This window comes from Carcharodon carcharias, chromosome 17 (assembly GCF_017639515.1).
Source record: "Carcharodon carcharias isolate sCarCar2 chromosome 17, sCarCar2.pri, whole genome shotgun sequence".
Classification (NCBI taxonomy): Eukaryota; Metazoa; Chordata; class Chondrichthyes; order Lamniformes; family Lamnidae; genus Carcharodon; species Carcharodon carcharias.
The window spans coordinates 17,129,183-17,145,878 of NC_054483.1; the positions used below are offsets into that span (position 1 = coordinate 17,129,183).

Sequence of the window (16,696 nt, forward strand, 5' to 3'; positions counted from 1 at the left end):
TCTTTAGATGCCCATAAATGGCAGAGTAGAAACTCAAATCATAAAAAATGAAGGAACCTTCTCAAATCCTATAATGTTGTCACCTGTATCCAGTATGTCTTCCAGTCCACTTCTCAGTGGCCAGTGGTTGCAAATATCTCCAGGGTCCCAGCAGACACTTGGTCCAGACAGACAATGCTACAGAAGAGAAACAAGTGGAGGAACCACTGCCACAGGCAGTGTCCAAACTGGACCTGCAGAAGAGGGCTCGTGACCACTAGCTTGCAAATGAAACGATTAAAGAAACCCACCTAATTGCTACTTCAAATGGATTATTTCTAAAGATGTCAATAATCAACACGAATTGGTACTGACAAATGTTGCTCATTTTTGGCTGGTAAAACATTTATTAAAAGTGATCAGCTGTACAGACACAGACTTCAGACAAACTTTCCACAGCACAATTCATCTTGAATTTTCTTTTGTCTCTGATGCATTGATTTAGTAGACAGCATGCAAAGGATTTGGCACTGTGACTACTTTTTTTCTGACTGCTGTCAATCAAAGCGATTCTTCAATGAGAAGACTGAGTACTTTTCTCTTTACAAAGTTGTGGGAAATGGTAGATAAACTTTCTCCTCGAGTCAGGGATAGAGGGTGTTGTTGCTATCTGGAAAATTGATGCTGTGATAGAAATTTACTCAACAACCTTCAGTTCGTATGTCTAATTGTATTTATCCTGTCAGTGATTGTTCAGAGTTTTGTTCCACACAACTGAAGCATTCTGTATGTATGTATGTTGGCTTCATTTTTTTAAATCCAATTTTCCTCACTGTTATACCTTAATGTTCACCCTCCCAATTTCCTTCATTTAAAGTGCCTGTAGGGACTGTTTGGGAGTAACATAATGGAGCTTAGCTGCATAAAGCCTGCCCTTTTCCATTTCAATATCTGTCATTTACTTCCAGTCACTGGTTAGGCAGCAAGAATGTCAGGAAGTAATGACAAAATATTTTTGGAAGGAACTGTGAGGTTAACAGATCATTCTCCAGTGACAGGCTGGCTGTACAAAAAATGTATTTGTCATGGGCACACTCATTTTTGATTGACAAACAGGTCTGATCTGGTACATCAACCAGTGAGGCACATCACAGCACTGACCTGTCCATGCAACCAGTCCAATTTTGCAGTGACAGGGCAGAGTGTCTACCAAAATCTACAGTTCATTTGTATTAAGGGAGTGAGGGTGTTGCACTTGAATGGATACACTGCCGATAACACATTGTTTTCCAGATCCAAAGAGGAATTCACAGGGCCAACTTCACATATCCAATTTTACTAAGATGAGACTCAACCACAGTGTAAAACAATTACAATGACATGACCAGCTAGTGTCGGTCTGTCGTAGCTTCATGATAAAATTTTCACCTTGTATACTCTGAACCAGTACAACACATAAGAAGCTCCAACTTCAGTTGATACACCAGTCACTCTAGTCAGTAAAATACGGTAGAGTCCCTGATGCTGATTTGCTTCCAAAGGCCCTGTTATGTATCAACACATCGCATTTGATAAACTACTGAAGTGATATCACCTTGTATAGTGTTGATATTCCTTTACACTAACTGATGTTTTCATTTATGTAAGTAACAGGTTTATAATGTGCTCTCAAGGGAAAGTCTAGAATTCCCTCCCTCAACATTTGCCATCCGTTTTCTTTTAAAATCTACCTCTTTGACCAAGCTGTCGCTTACCTGTTATAATATATCCCGAAATGGCTTGGTGTAAAGTTTTGCCTGATAACACTCCTCAGAAGCAGCTTATGATGATTCACAACATTAAAGCTGCTCCATGAATTCATGTTGCTTTGTTGTATTATTCTAACCACAATATTACCTTAAATCTGATAAAGTGCTTTCTTCCTCTTATCCAAAATGGGAGTAGGGAAGGGTAATAGACACTTGCAGCAATGCCAGTAGTCAAATTTTAAGTAGTAATTATTGCCAACTGCTCAGCTCAACAGCTTGATGCTCACTGAAAAATTCGATAAGTCCATATTGTGAATAGTTGTAAACCCTAATCCCCACAAACTGCTAATAGGTTCCCATCAACTTAGTGATGGCACTTATCTGACTGAATCAATGGAAGGTATTCTCTGGAGTTAAATCAGGAAGGAGAGAAATGCAGTAGTGAGTGAGTGAACACAGGTGTCACAGTGAGCTGGAGCTCAGTGAAAAAGAGAAAGTGTCAGAGACAGTATCCTTTTGACTGGCATGCAACTTGCCATAGAGAATCATGGGCAGAAAATATTTACATACAATTCTTTAAAAGAATGTTAAATAATACAGACTTGTAAAAGTTGAGGAATTTATAAAGTACTTGTCAAGTGTAGTAAATAATGGAATAACAAAAGCACCGCATGATTCTAGTTTATTTAAAGCACTGTAAAAGAGAAAAGGTTAAAAAAAGGTATATAAAATGTTTAACTTTTACAAATGTTAAAATTCAGCCTATCCAAGTTAAAAAGATACTGCCTCTGAAGTATGATAACACAGTTGAGAACTCCAACCCCTGCAAGAAGGTCTCTTGTCATCCATCAGGAAGGAGCAAGTGAGCACAGCAACCAACAGACCTGTAGCTTTGGGATAACCATAGTTTCTGGCCCCAAGTACGAGCAGAACTGCAAGGATGACCAGGGGTTGGAGGCAGCTGTTCGAGATGAAGAATTTCACTGAACAGAAGGGACAAGTTCCAAGAGTCAAGTGAAGTGAGATTTAAGATGAGAAAAGAGTGATGTGTCCTGATACTCAGGGTGTGTATGCAGGGGGAGGCTGGAACTGGTTGACAATCTCATATTCCACTGGGTACGGTTCATTCTCTTCCATTTCTGACAGCAGTTCCAGTGCTTGTTCCTCTTCCTCTGTCGGGTAGTGCCGCAGAAGATTAGCAGCCGTCGCCAAGATGGATGCTCCTCCAGCTCCCGCCACCAAATAAAAGCTAACTGCAAAGGTCACGTAGACACGGGATCCATGGTATTTCTTATGCTGCTGCTGAAGTGCAAGGATCAACTCTGATGCCCAGTAACAGAACCCAATCACTGTGGCACATTGGAGAACTGTTAATAATAAAGAAAAACAATGAGTGGAGCAACAGGATATGTGCCAGGACAAACTCCCATAACATGTTTTAATTGAAATACAGGATGTGGGTGTCACTAGCTAGGCCAGCATTTATTGCCCATCCCTAACTGCCCTTCAGAAGGTGGTGGTGATCTGCCTTCTTGACCTGCTGCAGTCCCTGTGGTGTAGATAAATCCACAGTGCTGATAGGGAGGGAGTTTCAGGATTTTGACGAATATTCCTAAAATCAGTCTCTACACAACTTGATAGCAGCACAATCACAATTGTAAGAGACACAGGGAGCACCCTCAATATGCATGCAAGAGCAGAACAAAGAAGTTTTAATGTGGTAATGTAAGGAGCCTTCTGCTCTTGCATGTCCTCCCAACAGCATAACTGAAGTGAGTGAATGGGAAATCTGTGCCCTTTGCTACATGTTAATGTTGTATCAACCTGTTTGTTGAATTCAAAACGTCTTTCTGTCATATAGTCTAGGTTGAGATGAGCTGTACTCATCGTTTCAAAAGTCACTTTCGAAATGGTTTTCTGTAAGAATTAAAAATAAAGCCACACCCAGTTTCCAAACAGATTTTGGCATGTAGTTTCACTTTGACATACCTGTGAGAATATGAGCAAAAGCATATCTACGGGTTATCTTCAATGCTGGATGCTTTGGTCCAAACACATCAAGTAGAAAAGCAGACAAACTACAAAGGATCCCCAGGAAACAGAAGGCACCAATGACCCGTAGCAATAGCACAGTCTGAGGGTTCATACAATAATCTGCAAAGAGCGATGATGGGTTAAATATCAGACTTTTTCACACATTAGACAACAAAGAAAATATGAAAGCAAATTCAAAATACCATGGAAGCAATTAAAACAATGAACTGTCTAAGTTTTTACATCAGTATTAACTTTCCAAATTAAGCATCTGGGGTGATTATGAATCTCAGAATTATTTACTCCCCTCCACTTCTGAAAATAGAGGTTTGTGGGGCAACATGAATTGAATGTCAGCTATGGCTCTGTTGGTAGCATTCTTGCCTCTGAAGCTTAAATAATGTGGGTCGAAATCAACTCCAAGACTTGAGCACACAAGAAAAAACAAGGCCCACTCTCCAGTGGAGTGCTGAGGGAGCGCTACACAGTCAGAAATGCCACATTTCAGATTAGATGTTAAAGAGGCCCTCTCTGGTGATGTAAAAGATCCCATAGCACAATTCTGGACAAAAAGGAGTAATTGCCAGTGTCCTGGCCAATAGTTGTAACGTAATCAAATCACAAAAACTGGTTCTCTGGTCACCACCACATTGCTGCGAAAATTGGTCGCTGCACTTCATATTTTATGTGAGAACACAAAAAAAAAACCTACATTAGCTGTAAAGTGCTTTGGGACGACCTGTTGTCATCAAATAAATGCAAGGTTTTCTTTTAACAAACTGGACAAGTGAAGGAGTTCCCAATTGTCCATTCCTCATCTGGAGCCTGAATCACGAATGTGGGCAGGGTATTTAACAGAGAAAGAGGTGTTATGAAGATATTAATGTATATCATGTTATTGGAAATTATTTTAAATTGGCCTTGTTGGAGGGTCTGCGTCTTAATTGGATTAAAGCCAGCTAGTCTGGGTGCTTTATGTACAATAGTTTTGAGATGTTAACAGTAAGGGAAAGAGTATAATTGCAATTTGTTGAATAAACCATTCAAAGATTGGAGGTGAATCTTGCACCTAGCTAGGAGACACCAAGCAATATGTTTATATTACTAATAAAATTGGTACTATGAAAGGGGTTTTATTGTTAGAAGAGGTGGAGTTCAAAAGGGCCTGGTGAGACAATGAGAATTTACATTCAAAGAGAAGGCCAGGTATACACACAAGAGTTTTGTGTGAGCAAGTCAGAGGCATGGAAGATCTAAGCCTACCGCTGTGTCTGCGAAGTAACAAATTGAAAGGAACCTCTTTTTCAATTTGTAAGATAAAATGTGCTTTGCCTGGTGTCTGTTTAAGTTTATGGGTTACTGTTGTCTTGCGGAAGATTACCCGGGAGTGATTAATTTGGGGATTTGTTTAATAGTTATTATGGCAGTAATTTGTAGACATGTCTATGTGTTTAATTCCTTGTAAAATTGATAAATGTTCAATTTAACTTATATTAAAAAAAACACTTGAGGATATGTGGTTTTTATGCCTGAACTCAAAGCTGCATCTCAAACATACAAATTGAAAACAAAAGCAGGAAATACTGGATTAACTCAGCAGGTCTAATAGCACCTGCGGAGAGAAAAACAGAGTTAAAGTTTCAATTCCGGAAGAAGTCATACGACTCAAAACAACTCTGTTTTTCTCTCCACAAATGCTGTTAGACCTGCTCAGTTAATCCAGCATTTTCTGTTTTTGTTTCAGATTTCCAGCATCTGCAGTATTTTGCGTTTATACAAATTGAAAATATAGCTTATGACAGTTGTTTAAAGTTTTTCTCTGGGATTTTTTAATAACTCAGCCTTTACCAACTGCTATTATCATAACAGATGAGGATGAGCACCATGAGCAAGCTGCAAGCTCCATCACTAAGACAGTTTTTATCCTGATTCATTACCCATGTATCAGAAGAAGGATCTCTGACTACATTCCTTGCCCAGCGGGCGGCACGAAGGCCAAACCAAGCCCTCCCTTGATACTACCGCAACCCCACCACCGCCACTGCCATTACCTTCCAGCACAGCCGAGTCCAGGCGTCCCAGCACATCCGCGACCCCAAGCTCCTGCCTCGGGCACGTACCCCCGTGGGCGCGCAGCCAGGCCGGTTCCGCCAGCGCCGTGCACAGCGCTGTCACCGACAGCGCGCCCGGCACCGCCGACGCCAGGCTCCGCTCGGTGTGTTTAGGGAGCGCGCCACCGGCGCCGGGCCGCCTGCGCGATCCTGACAGACCGGCTCCCGCGGGTCCGTACATTCTACCTCCCGTCCCGGCCCACGAACAAACGACGAATCGCTCAAGCCTCGGCGGGGGGGGGGGGGGGGGGGGGGGGGGGTGGAGGGGGGGGCGGGGTGGGGGAGGAGGAAACCGACCGATGGTCTAAAACAAAACCAAATCGGCCTCCCAGCCGGGCGCAACGTCCTGTTTCCGACGAAACGACGCCACTCACATCGGATGTGACGTCGGTGAGGGTGCGGCCACCGCGGGTTCCCGATTGGCCGCCTTGTTGTCTGATTGGCGTAGATATCCGCCAATAGCAATCGGCTCCGGGTCGGTCCTCCAATCAATCGCAGGGGACGGAGGCGGGCTTCGAACCCGCGCGCGGTGATGAAGCGGCGGTTGGCGTTCGAGTTGCGCTTTTCGGCGCATCCTGATTCCCGGGCCTGGTATGTGGCTTGGAGCCCGAGTGGGACGCTGCTGGCTTCGTGTGGAGGCGATCGGGCTGTGCGCATTTGGGCCAGAGAAGGTGCGAGCGAGTTCGGGGCGGGGGGGTGGGGTGGGTTGTGGTGGAGGAGGAGGAGGATCAAACCAGTGTGCGGGGCCGGGTCGGGTCATACGGGGCCTGGACCCATTTAATTATCCCGTCTCTCTCACTTTCTTTTTCCAGGGCCGTCCTGGCTGTGCAAGTGTCTGCTGGAGGATGGGCACCAACGGACCGTGCGGAAGGTCGCCTGGTCGCCCTGCGGCAACTACCTGGCTTCGGTCAGCTTCGATGCGACCACCTGCATCTGGAGGAAGAAGGAGGATGGCTTTGAGGTAGCGCACCCCTAATTTGATGCCTTGCAGCCAGGACCCTGAGCTAGGCTGAGTACTCGCATTGTGCCCTGCAAAAACTGCGTCTCTAGTGTCCCCACCCCGACCCCCACCCCCAAAGCGGAAACGTCCTCCCGCTATCCACCCTCAGGATCTTATGTGTTTCAGTAAGATCACCTCTTCGGTTCCTCTAACCTCCAGTGGATTTGGTCCCACCTTGTTCAACCTTTCCTTGACCGATCAATTTGGCACCAAGCATGGTTGAAGCATTTTAGCCGAATGGGTTTATTGCCATGTCATTCGTGTTGGTTTAACTGTTAAACTGGTCGCTGCGATGGATCCTGTATGGGCTCTTGATTGCTCGATGCTCAGGCCGAGTGTTTTCTTTTGACAGCTTTTGACAACTCTGGAAGGACATGAGAACGAAGTGAAGTCTGTCGCCTGGGCTCCATCTGGCAGTCTCCTGGCAACGTGCAGCCGGGATAAAAGTGTGTGGGTTTGGGAAGGTGAGAGAATATTTAGTCAAGTAATCCCTCTTCTAAAAGACTGCCTGTAAAGAACCTGCAACATCTGTCTGAAAGAGTGGCAGAGGCAGAAACTCTCATACCATTTCAAAGTTCATGGTTATGCACTTGAAGTGACTAAGAAGGAGCTAAAGATGTAGCCTAATCCCCTGAAGTGGCATTGGGTGAGATAGCTCCTTATCATCTGCTGCAGATAGGCCAGATGGCCTCTTTGCATGATGTAAATTTCTATAATTCTATGCAATACAGTGGTGAGATTTTTCTGTCAGTGCTGGTGAGCCTTGGAAATCGCCATATGTATCAATGATTTGGGTAAAGGGTTGTATAATCTACATGTGACACCAAGTAAGAAAATAAATTTGTAGATGGGAGAAGAAAGTTACATAGCGACAAAGGCAGGTTATGAGTGTAAAGAACTGGCCAATGGATTAATTATGCTGGGAAGTACAAGGTCAAACAGTTTGGGTCCAAGAATTACAAAACAGATGACTTTCTAAACCGTGAGAGGCCTCAAGTTGTGCGAAGCAAAGGAATTTGTGTAGCCGTGTACACCAGCCTTGTCCAAACCACGGCCCAAGCACCGGACGTGGCTTGCGAAGCCCTGCAATGTGGCCCTCGGAGGCAGTTTTCAAAATGCTGGTAAGTGGAGTGGAGGATTCTGAAAGAAACTGATCCTCCAATCACAGAGTAATTCTCTCCCTTGTTTGCTGCTCATAAATATGGGAGAGAAGCAATATGTGATTGGAGGAGCAGCAACACTGCGGCAGCGAGTGTGCTTCGGAAAAAGAGATATTGGCAGGGGTTGAGAAAGAGAAAGAAAGGATGCTGGCCCGGAAGAGCTGGAAGTGGTGGTGCAGGCAGGAATGGTAAGGGTTAAGAGATTGTCTGCCCAGTGGTATGGCAGAGTGTGTCGGGGAGAGAGGGCGAGGGGGGTGTGTGGGAGAGGAGGGCAGTGTGGGAGAGTTGGGGGGCGCGTTTGGTGTGGGAGAGGTGGGCGTGTTTGGTGTGAGAGAGGTGGGGGGGGCGGGTTGGGTGTGGGAGAGGTGGGGGGGCGGGTTGGGTGTGGGAGAGGTGGGGGGGGCGGGTTGGGTGTGGGAGAGGTGGGCGCGTTGGGTGTGAGAGAGGTGGGGGTGCGCATTGGCTGTGGGAGAGGTGGGGGGGCGCGTTGGTTGTGGGAGAGGTGGGGGGGCACGTTGGGTGTGGGAGAGGTGGGGGGGGCGCGTTGGGTGGTGTTTGGGAGCGGAGGAGGTGGGAGTGGAGGAGGGGGGGGTGGTGTGGGAGCGGTGGGGGGGATGGGGGGGCGGCGTGGGAGAGGTGGAGGGGGGTTGTTTGGGGTGTTGGGGGGGGGGGAGAGGGTGGGTTGGGGGGGGTGGGGGGGGGGGTGAGTGTGTGTGTGGCTTGCTCGCAATGTCAGGATTCCCACTTTCTTTCACCCCCATACACAAACCGGTGAGTATCAAGAGATTGGGAGTGAGCCAGACGAACAGATTCTGTCCCTCTCACACTCTAATGTTCATCTTTATTAATTGTTCTTTTTTAATTATAAATTTATTGCTCTGACAATGCTTTATTTATGCTCAGCAAGTTGTTTCTTTGCTTCATACCTCAACTTTATTTTGAAATTCCTGATTGATGTTGTGCCAAACCTTATCTTTTTGAAATTTGCTCAATTGCCCATTGGGTACGAAAAAAATGAAACTGCGCCTCCCAACCCAAGTGAAAGGTTGGACAAGCCTGGTGCACACCAATCACTCAAAGTTCCAATGCAGGTCCAAAAAGTATCAGAGAAGCTAATGGGATTTTGACATTTATCCTCCAGGACTGAAATATGAGCAAGTTATGCTAGAATCAAGTCATTTTGGAGTAAGACCAGGAAGCACTTAGCCGCATACAGCGTAGTATAAATGTGTAACTTTCTTTTCCCCTAAAAGGTGTGGACGTTGAGTCAATTGGAATGTTCCAGACAGAGATCTCTTTATTTAATGAAGGATGTAAATATGTTGGAAGCAGTTCAGAGGTTTACTAGACTAATACCTGGAACGGGCATGTTGTCGTATGATGAAAGGCTGGATAGGCTCGACTTGTATCCGCTGGAGTTTAGAAGCGTATGAGAAGACTTGATTGAAACATAGAAGATCCTGACAGGTCTTGACAGGATGGATGTGAAAAGGATGTTTCCTTTTGTGGGAGAATCTAAAACTAGGGGTCACGTTTTAAAAATAAGTGGGTCACTCATTTAAGATCGAGACGATGAGAAATTTTTCCTCTGAGGGTCGTGAATCTTTGGAACTCTCTTCCTCAAAAGGCAGTGGAAGCAGAGGCTTTGAATATTGTTAAGGCAGAAGTAAATATTGATAAGCAAGGGGATGAAAGATTATTGGGGGCAGGCAGGAGGTTAAAATCAGATCAGCCATGGTCTTACTGATGGCAGAGCAGACTCGAAGGGCCGAGTGGCCAACACCTGTTCCTAATTCGTATATTCGAGATTAATAGATTTTTGTTAGGTAAAGATATTGAGGAATAATGATGCAGGCAGGTCACTGGAGTCGCACACCAATCAACCATGATCTGATTAAATGGCACTCCAAGATCAAGGGACTGCATGACCTATCCTTGGTTTGATGTATTCCTACATATCCTCTCATTAAAGACTAGTAATAAACCAAATTGCCATGTATATCTTGTAAACTGTGTGCTTGTTATGTACCCTGACATTCCAAAATTAATAGCTGCTGGGCTGCAGCATTACAGCTCAGTCCAGTGGAGTGAGGTCTCTGCATCAGAAACTGTTGCTGACTTTTCTACTTTGCATTTTAGTGGATGAGGAAGATGATTATGAGTGTGTGAGCGTACTGAATGCTCATACACAGGATGTCAAACATGTAATCTGGCACCCAAATGGAGAGGTAAGAGTTTCCAAGGACCACCACGCCTACATTTCACACTGCCTTACTTTCCTATTTGCAGTATCCATGCCTTTTGATGTGGGGTGGAATATTAATGTGGGTTGGGATATTGTAGTGTATTATGTTGGCAATGAGCCAGAGTCAGATGGACCTTTTCATTTGATGCATTGTAGTCAGGACTTTATAACTCTAAATTATTATGTAAGCTTAAATGCATATTTCTGAATTCAACACTAGCTCCTGGCTTCTGGAAGCTACGATAACAGCATTAAGCTGTACAAGGAGGAAGATGATGACTGGGTCTGTGTCAACACTCTTGAAGGTCATGAGTCAACAGTTTGGAGTATTGCTTTTGATAAAACAGGGGAGTGCTTGGTATCTTGCAGTGATGACAAAACTCTGAAAATCTGGAAAGCATACAGGCCTGGCAATGAACAAGGTAAAGAAGCTGAACCGGGCACAGTGTGGCCCTTTTGTATTATTCAGTTGATCCTTCAAAAGGATGAAGTGTGACCCATTTGATTGATCTAATCCCAGTAGCCCAGATGGCCTTCTGCTATCTGAACCTGTTTGCAAATGTGCTGTCACACAAACTGATATATTTGTATTGCCACCCTGCTGCCATTAAACCTACCATCAGCTCCTGCTCCTTTTCAGTTCTTAAGTAAAACGTAATCACTTTTGCAAAAAAAGCAAATGGCTGATAAACAGGAGCCTGGACATTAAAACTTAAAATAGTTCTGCTGCAAAGAAACTGGTCACAGTTAAGATAGTTTTTGAGTCAATATTCAGAAGATCAAAGCATTACAGCACTTCACTGAATTATGTCGCAGCATTAGGAGCGGATTACTGCTGAAATATTTTGGTATCATTCGTCATGCAAGTGTCATCCTGTTTAGTATTGAAATAGCATTCAGTGTGATTAATGATGCTGAAATGTAGTGGGACAAATACCATATTTTGTTTCAGGTACATAAAATTTCAATCAGAACCACTGAAAATTGTTTCTGCTGTTTGCCTTTAAAAAAAGAATTTCACTACGTGTTGATGCCTTGTGCAGTGACAGCTTCAATGAGGTTCGATGCAATTTTCTTTTTTGTGCAGGTGTGGTATGCAGTGGATCAGATCTGGCCTGGAAGTGCATCTGCACCCTATCTGGGTTTCACACACGCCCCATCTATGACATATCGTGGTAAGTTCAAAGTCATCATTCCGTTGGAAAGATTATGACACGAGTGCCACCCTCCTTTGACTGGTACGCTCGTAAAATGATACAGCACAGGAGGATGCCATTTGGGCCGTGGTATGTGTCCTGGCTCTCTTTGGTAGAGCTGTCCACTTAATTGCACTTCCCTGTTCTTTCCCCAGACCCTGTAATTTTTTTTCCTTCCTTCAAAGATTTATCCAGTTGATACTATTGAATCTGCTGCTGGCAGATGACAACTCAGTGTAAGAAAAAAAAAGTCCCTTTATGTCGCCTCGTTCATCAATCACCTTAAATCTATGTCCTCTGACCGATCTGCCACTGAAAACAGTTGGTCTGTATTTACTCTATTGAAACCCTTCATTTTGAACACCCCCATCAAATCTTGTTAGACCATCTTATGAATAACCCCAGCTTCTCTAATCTGTTGACATTCCCTCATCTATTTCAGGTGTCACAAGACTGATGCTATTGCAACTGCATGCGGTGATGATGCAATCAGGATATTTGAGGAGGATCCTGGCTCGGACCCACACCAACCCACGTTTTCACTCACGGCACACGTTCCAAAGGCACACACTCAGGATGTCAATTGCGTGGCGTGGAACCCAAAGCAAGCAGGGTTGTTGGCATCGTGCAGTGATGATGGAGACATAACTATCTGGAGATATGAGTTTGAAGATTAGTACAAACAACCACTGAGTTGTTCTACAAGACAATGCGGGCATTCTCAACAACTGCATTGCATTGCACACTAACTGTCCAGTCTTGGAATTAATCACCATGACTACTTCATGTAACCATTTTCACATTTGCACTAATTATCTTACCACTTTGTGGTTATGGTCTGCCTGCTAGTAAATGCTGTTTGGTGCATAACAGTTCAATAAACATCGATTTGTTTGTACTTTTTTTTTGAAAGGCAATTAAAAGTACTGCTCAGCTTAGAACTACTTGGCAATAGATTTAGGCCTGCATTTAAACAGGGGCCATTGGAGCAATTACAGTAAATTGCAAATACATTATTCATTCATGCATCTATTACTTTGGAGAAAATTGTGTGCGCTTAAATGTGATAGATTCTTGAAGCTCTCAATCATAAGCCAGGAATTCTTCCTCTCCATTTTGTGGTATGTGTGCATTCTAAAGGAACTGCGAATAAAGTCTTTATAATATTACTCTAATTGAGAGAGACGTTTACTCGGACTGTTGGTAGTTTGTATCATAGGTTTTCCCACTTAACAGTAAGGCTGCATAAAAACATAGAAAATAGGAGCAGGAGCAGGCTATTCGAGCCTGCTCCACCATTCATCATGATCATGGCTGATCATCCAACTCAATAGCCTGCTCCCGCTTTCTCCCCATATCCTTTGATCCCTTTCGCCCTGAGAGCTATATCTAACTCCTTGGAAACACAATGTTTTGGCCTCAACTATATTCTGTGGTAGTGAATTCCACAGGTTCACCACTCTGGGTGAAGAAATTTCTCCTCATCTCAGTCCTAAATGGTCTACCCCATATCCTCAGACTGTGACCACTGGCTCTGGACTCCCCCACCATTGGGAACATCCTTCCTGCATCTCCCCTGTATAGTCCTGTTAGAATTTTATAGGTTTCTCTTCTGAACTCCAGCGAATATAATCCTAACCGACTCAATTTCTCCTCATATGTCAGTCCTGGCATCCCAGGAATCAGTCTGGTAAACCTTCACTGCACTCCCTCTATAGCAAGAACATCCTTCCTCAGATAGGGGGACCAAAACTGCACACAATATTTCAGGTGTGGTCTCACCAAGGGCTAATTGTAGCAAGACATCCCTGCTGTGTTCGAATCCTCTGGCTATGAAGGACAACATATAATTTGCTTCCTTACTGCCTGCTGCACCTGCATGCTTACCTTCGACTGGTGTACGAGGCCATCCAGGTCTCGTTGCACATTCCCCTCTCTCAATTTATAGCCATTCAGATAATCTGCCTTCCTGTTTTTGCTACCAAAGTGGATAACCTCACATTTATCCACATTATACTGCCTCTGCCATGCATTTGGCCACTCACTCAGCTTGTCTAAATCACACTGAAGCATCTCTGCGTCCTCCTCACAGCTCACCCTCCCACCCAGCTTTGTGTCATCTACAAATTTGAGATATTACAATTAGTTCCCTTATCTAAATCATTAATATATATTGTGTAGAGCTGGGGCCCCAGCACTGATCCCTGTGGTACCCCATTAGTCACTGCCTGCCATTCGAAAAAAGATCTGTACCTCGCAGAGGCTGAGCGTCAACTCGCAGACACTTCCTCCTACCTCCCCCTGGACAATGACCCCACCACTGAACATCAAGCCATTGTTTCCAGGACTGTTACTGATCTCTGGAGATCTTCCTTCCACAGCTTCTAACCTGATAGTCTCCCAACCTCGGACAGCCCGGTTCTACCTCCTACCCAAGATCCACAAACAGGACTGTCCCAGCAGACCGATCGTGTCAGCCTGTTCCTGCTCCATGGAACTCATTTCTTGCTATCTTGACTCCATTCTCTCTCCCCTTGTCCAGTCCCTTCCCATCTACATCCATGATTCCTCTGACACCCTACATCATATCAACAATTTCCAGTTCCCTGGCCCCAACCGCCTCCTCTTCATCATGGACGTCCAATCCCCCTACACCTCTATTCCCCACCGGGATGGTCTGATGGCTCTCCGCTTCTTCCTCGAACAGAGGCCTGTACAATCCCCATCCACCACTACCCTCCTCCGTCTGGCTGAACTTGTTCTCGCACTGAACAATTTCTCCTTAAACTCCTCTCACTTCTTCCAAATAAAAGGTGTGGCTATGGGTACCGGCATGGGCCCCAGCTATGCCTGTCTCTTTATGGGGTATGTGGAACATTCCTTGTTCCAGTCCTACTCCGGCCCCCACCCACAACTCTTTCTCCGGTACATCGATGATTACTTCGGTTCTGCTTTATGCTCTTGTCTGGACCTGGAAAAATTTATTAATTTTGCTTCCAATTTCCACCCTTCTATCATTTTCCATGGTCCATCTCTGACACTTCCATTTCTTGACCTCTCTGTCTCAATCTCTGGTGATAGACTGTCCACCAATATCCATTACAAGCCTACCGACTCCCACAGCTACCTTGACTACAGCTTCTCACACCCCACTTCCTGTAAGGACTCCATCCCATTCTCTCAGTTCCTTTGCCTCTGTCACATCTGTTCTGATGATGCCACTTTCAAAAACAGTTCCTCTGACATGTCCTCCTTCTTCCTTAACCAAGGTTTTCCACCCACGGTGGTTGACAGGGCCCTCAACCGTGTCTGGCCCATCTCCCGTGCATCCGCCCTCACACCTTCTTCTCCCTCCCGGAAACATGATAGGGTCGCCCCTGTCCTCACTTATTACCCCACCAGCCTCCGCATTCAAAAGATCATCCTCCGCCATTTCTGCCAACTCCAGCATGATGCCACCAACAAACACATCTTCCCTTCACCGCCCCCCCCCCCGGCGGCATTCCGCAGGGATCGTTCCCTCCGGGACCCTGGTCCACTCCTCCATCACCCCCTACACCTCAACCCCCTCCCACGGCACCTTCCCATGTAACTGCAGAAGGTGCAACACCTGCCCCTTTACATCCCCTCTCCTCACCGTCCAAGGGCCCAAACACTCCTTTCATGTGAAACAGCATTTCACTTGCACTTCCCTCAATTTAGTCTACTGCATTCGTTGCTCCCAATGTGGTTTCCTCTACACTGGAGAAACCCAACGCAGACTGGGTGACCGCTTTGCAGAACACCTTTGGTCTGTCCGCAAGCATTACCCAGACCTCCCTGTCACTTGCCATTTCAATACTCCACCCTGCTCTCATGCCCACAAGTCCGTCCTTGGCCTGCTGCATTGTTCCAGTGAAGCTCAACGCAAACTGGAGGAACCTCATCTTCCGACTATGCACTTTACAGCTTTCCGGACTGAATATTGAGTTCAACAATTTTAGATCATGAACTCTCTCCTCCATCCCCACCCTCTTTCCAATTCCCTCCCCCTCTTTTTTTCCCAATAATTTATATAGATTTTTCTTTTCCCACCCACTTCCATTATTTTTAAATGTATTTCCATCTTGTTTTATCTCTACCTTTCAGCCTGTTTCGATCCCCCACCCCCACTAGGGCTATCTGTACCTTGCTTGTCCTGCTTTCTACCCTTAATTAGCACATTCCTTAGATAATATCACCACCTTCAACACCTCTTTGTTCTTTTGTCTGTGACATCTTTTGGCTATCTCCACCTATCACTGGCTCCCCATCCAGCTCTACTTGTCCCACCAACCCCCCCCCCCACAAGCTTATATTTCACCTCTCTTCCATTTTTGCTTAGTTCTGTTGAAGGGTCATTGAGACGCAAAACGTTAACTATGCTCCTCTCCGTAGATGCTGCCAGATCTGCTGAATTTTTCCAGGTATTTTTGTTTTTGTTTATTCCTACTGTGTTTCCTGTCTGCCAACCAGTTTTCTATCCATCTCAATACACTACCCCCAATCCCATGTGCTTTAATTTTACACGCTAATCTTATGTGGGACTTTGTTGAAAGTCTTCTGAAAGTCCAAATGAACCACATCCACTGGCTCCCCCTCGTCAACTCTACTAGTTAATTCTTGAAAAATTCTAGTAGATTTGTCAAGCATGATTTCCCTTTTGTAAATCCATGCTGACTCTGTCTGTTTCTGCCACTGTTTTCCAAGTGCTCAGCTATTAAATCTTTTATAATGGACTCTAGAGTTTTCCCCACTACCCATGTCAGGCTGACTGGTCTATAATTCCCTTTTTTCTCTCTACCTACATTTTTAAATAGTGGGATTACATTAGCTACTCTCCAATCTGTAGGAACTGTTCCAGAGTCTATAGAATCTCAAAAGATGGCCACCAATGCATCCACTATTTCTAAGGCTACTTCCTTAAGTACTCTGGGATGTAGATTATCAGGCCGTGGGGATTTATCGGCCTTCAATCCCATCAATTTCTGCAACAGCATTTCCCTACGAATACTGATTTCTTTCAGTTCCTCCCTCTCACTAAACCCTGTGTTCTCCAAAATTTCTGGTATGTTATTTGTGTCCTCCTTTGTGAAGACAGAACCAAAGTATGTATTTAGTTGGTCAGCCATCTTTTTGTTCCCCATTATAAATTCCCCTGTTTCTGACTGTAAGGGACCTACATTTGTCTTCACCAATCTTTTT

General features: G+C 44.9%; 2 protein-coding genes across 2 annotated transcripts; one reads left to right on the forward strand and one right to left on the reverse strand.

Annotated features, from left to right (window-relative positions):
- Positions 1 to 366: 366 nt before the first annotated feature.
- tmem127 (transmembrane protein 127) lies at positions 367 to 6,093 on the reverse strand. The gene is made up of 3 exons (XM_041209756.1): positions 5,813 to 6,093; positions 3,717 to 3,881; positions 367 to 3,094 (listed from the first exon to the last, which is right to left on the reverse strand). Exons 1-3 carry the CDS (start codon positions 6,051 to 6,053, stop codon positions 2,787 to 2,789), a joined length of 714 nt encoding a protein of 237 aa, XP_041065690.1. The 5' UTR covers positions 6,054 to 6,093; the 3' UTR covers positions 367 to 2,786.
- A 272-nt stretch (positions 6,094 to 6,365) lies between these two features.
- On the forward strand, positions 6,366 to 12,642 carry ciao1 (cytosolic iron-sulfur assembly component 1). The gene is made up of 7 exons (XM_041210465.1): positions 6,366 to 6,543; positions 6,685 to 6,833; positions 7,225 to 7,336; positions 10,172 to 10,260; positions 10,498 to 10,699; positions 11,365 to 11,452; positions 11,916 to 12,642. Exons 1-7 carry the CDS (start codon positions 6,405 to 6,407, stop codon positions 12,148 to 12,150), a joined length of 1,014 nt encoding a protein of 337 aa, XP_041066399.1. The 5' UTR covers positions 6,366 to 6,404; the 3' UTR covers positions 12,151 to 12,642.
- The last annotated feature ends 4,054 nt before the right edge of the window (positions 12,643 to 16,696 follow it).

Coding starts and splice junctions, on each gene's coding strand:
- tmem127 (XM_041209756.1), bottom strand. CDS start 6,053: ATGTACGGACCCGCGGGAGCCGGTCTGTCAGGATCGCGCAGGCGGCCC. Junction 3,882..5,812: donor GGACTCGGCTGTGCTGGAAG/GTAATGGCAGTG, acceptor CGCTCTTTGCAG/ATTATTGTATGAACCCTCAG. Junction 3,095..3,716: donor TTTTGCTCATATTCTCACAG/GTATGTCAAAGT, acceptor TATTATTAACAG/TTCTCCAATGTGCCACAGTG.
- ciao1 (XM_041210465.1), top strand. CDS start 6,405: ATGAAGCGGCGGTTGGCGTTCGAGTTGCGCTTTTCGGCGCATCCTGAT. Junction 10,261..10,497: donor TCTGGCACCCAAATGGAGAG/GTAAGAGTTTCC, acceptor ATTCAACACTAG/CTCCTGGCTTCTGGAAGCTA. Junction 11,453..11,915: donor CCCATCTATGACATATCGTG/GTAAGTTCAAAG, acceptor CATCTATTTCAG/GTGTCACAAGACTGATGCTA.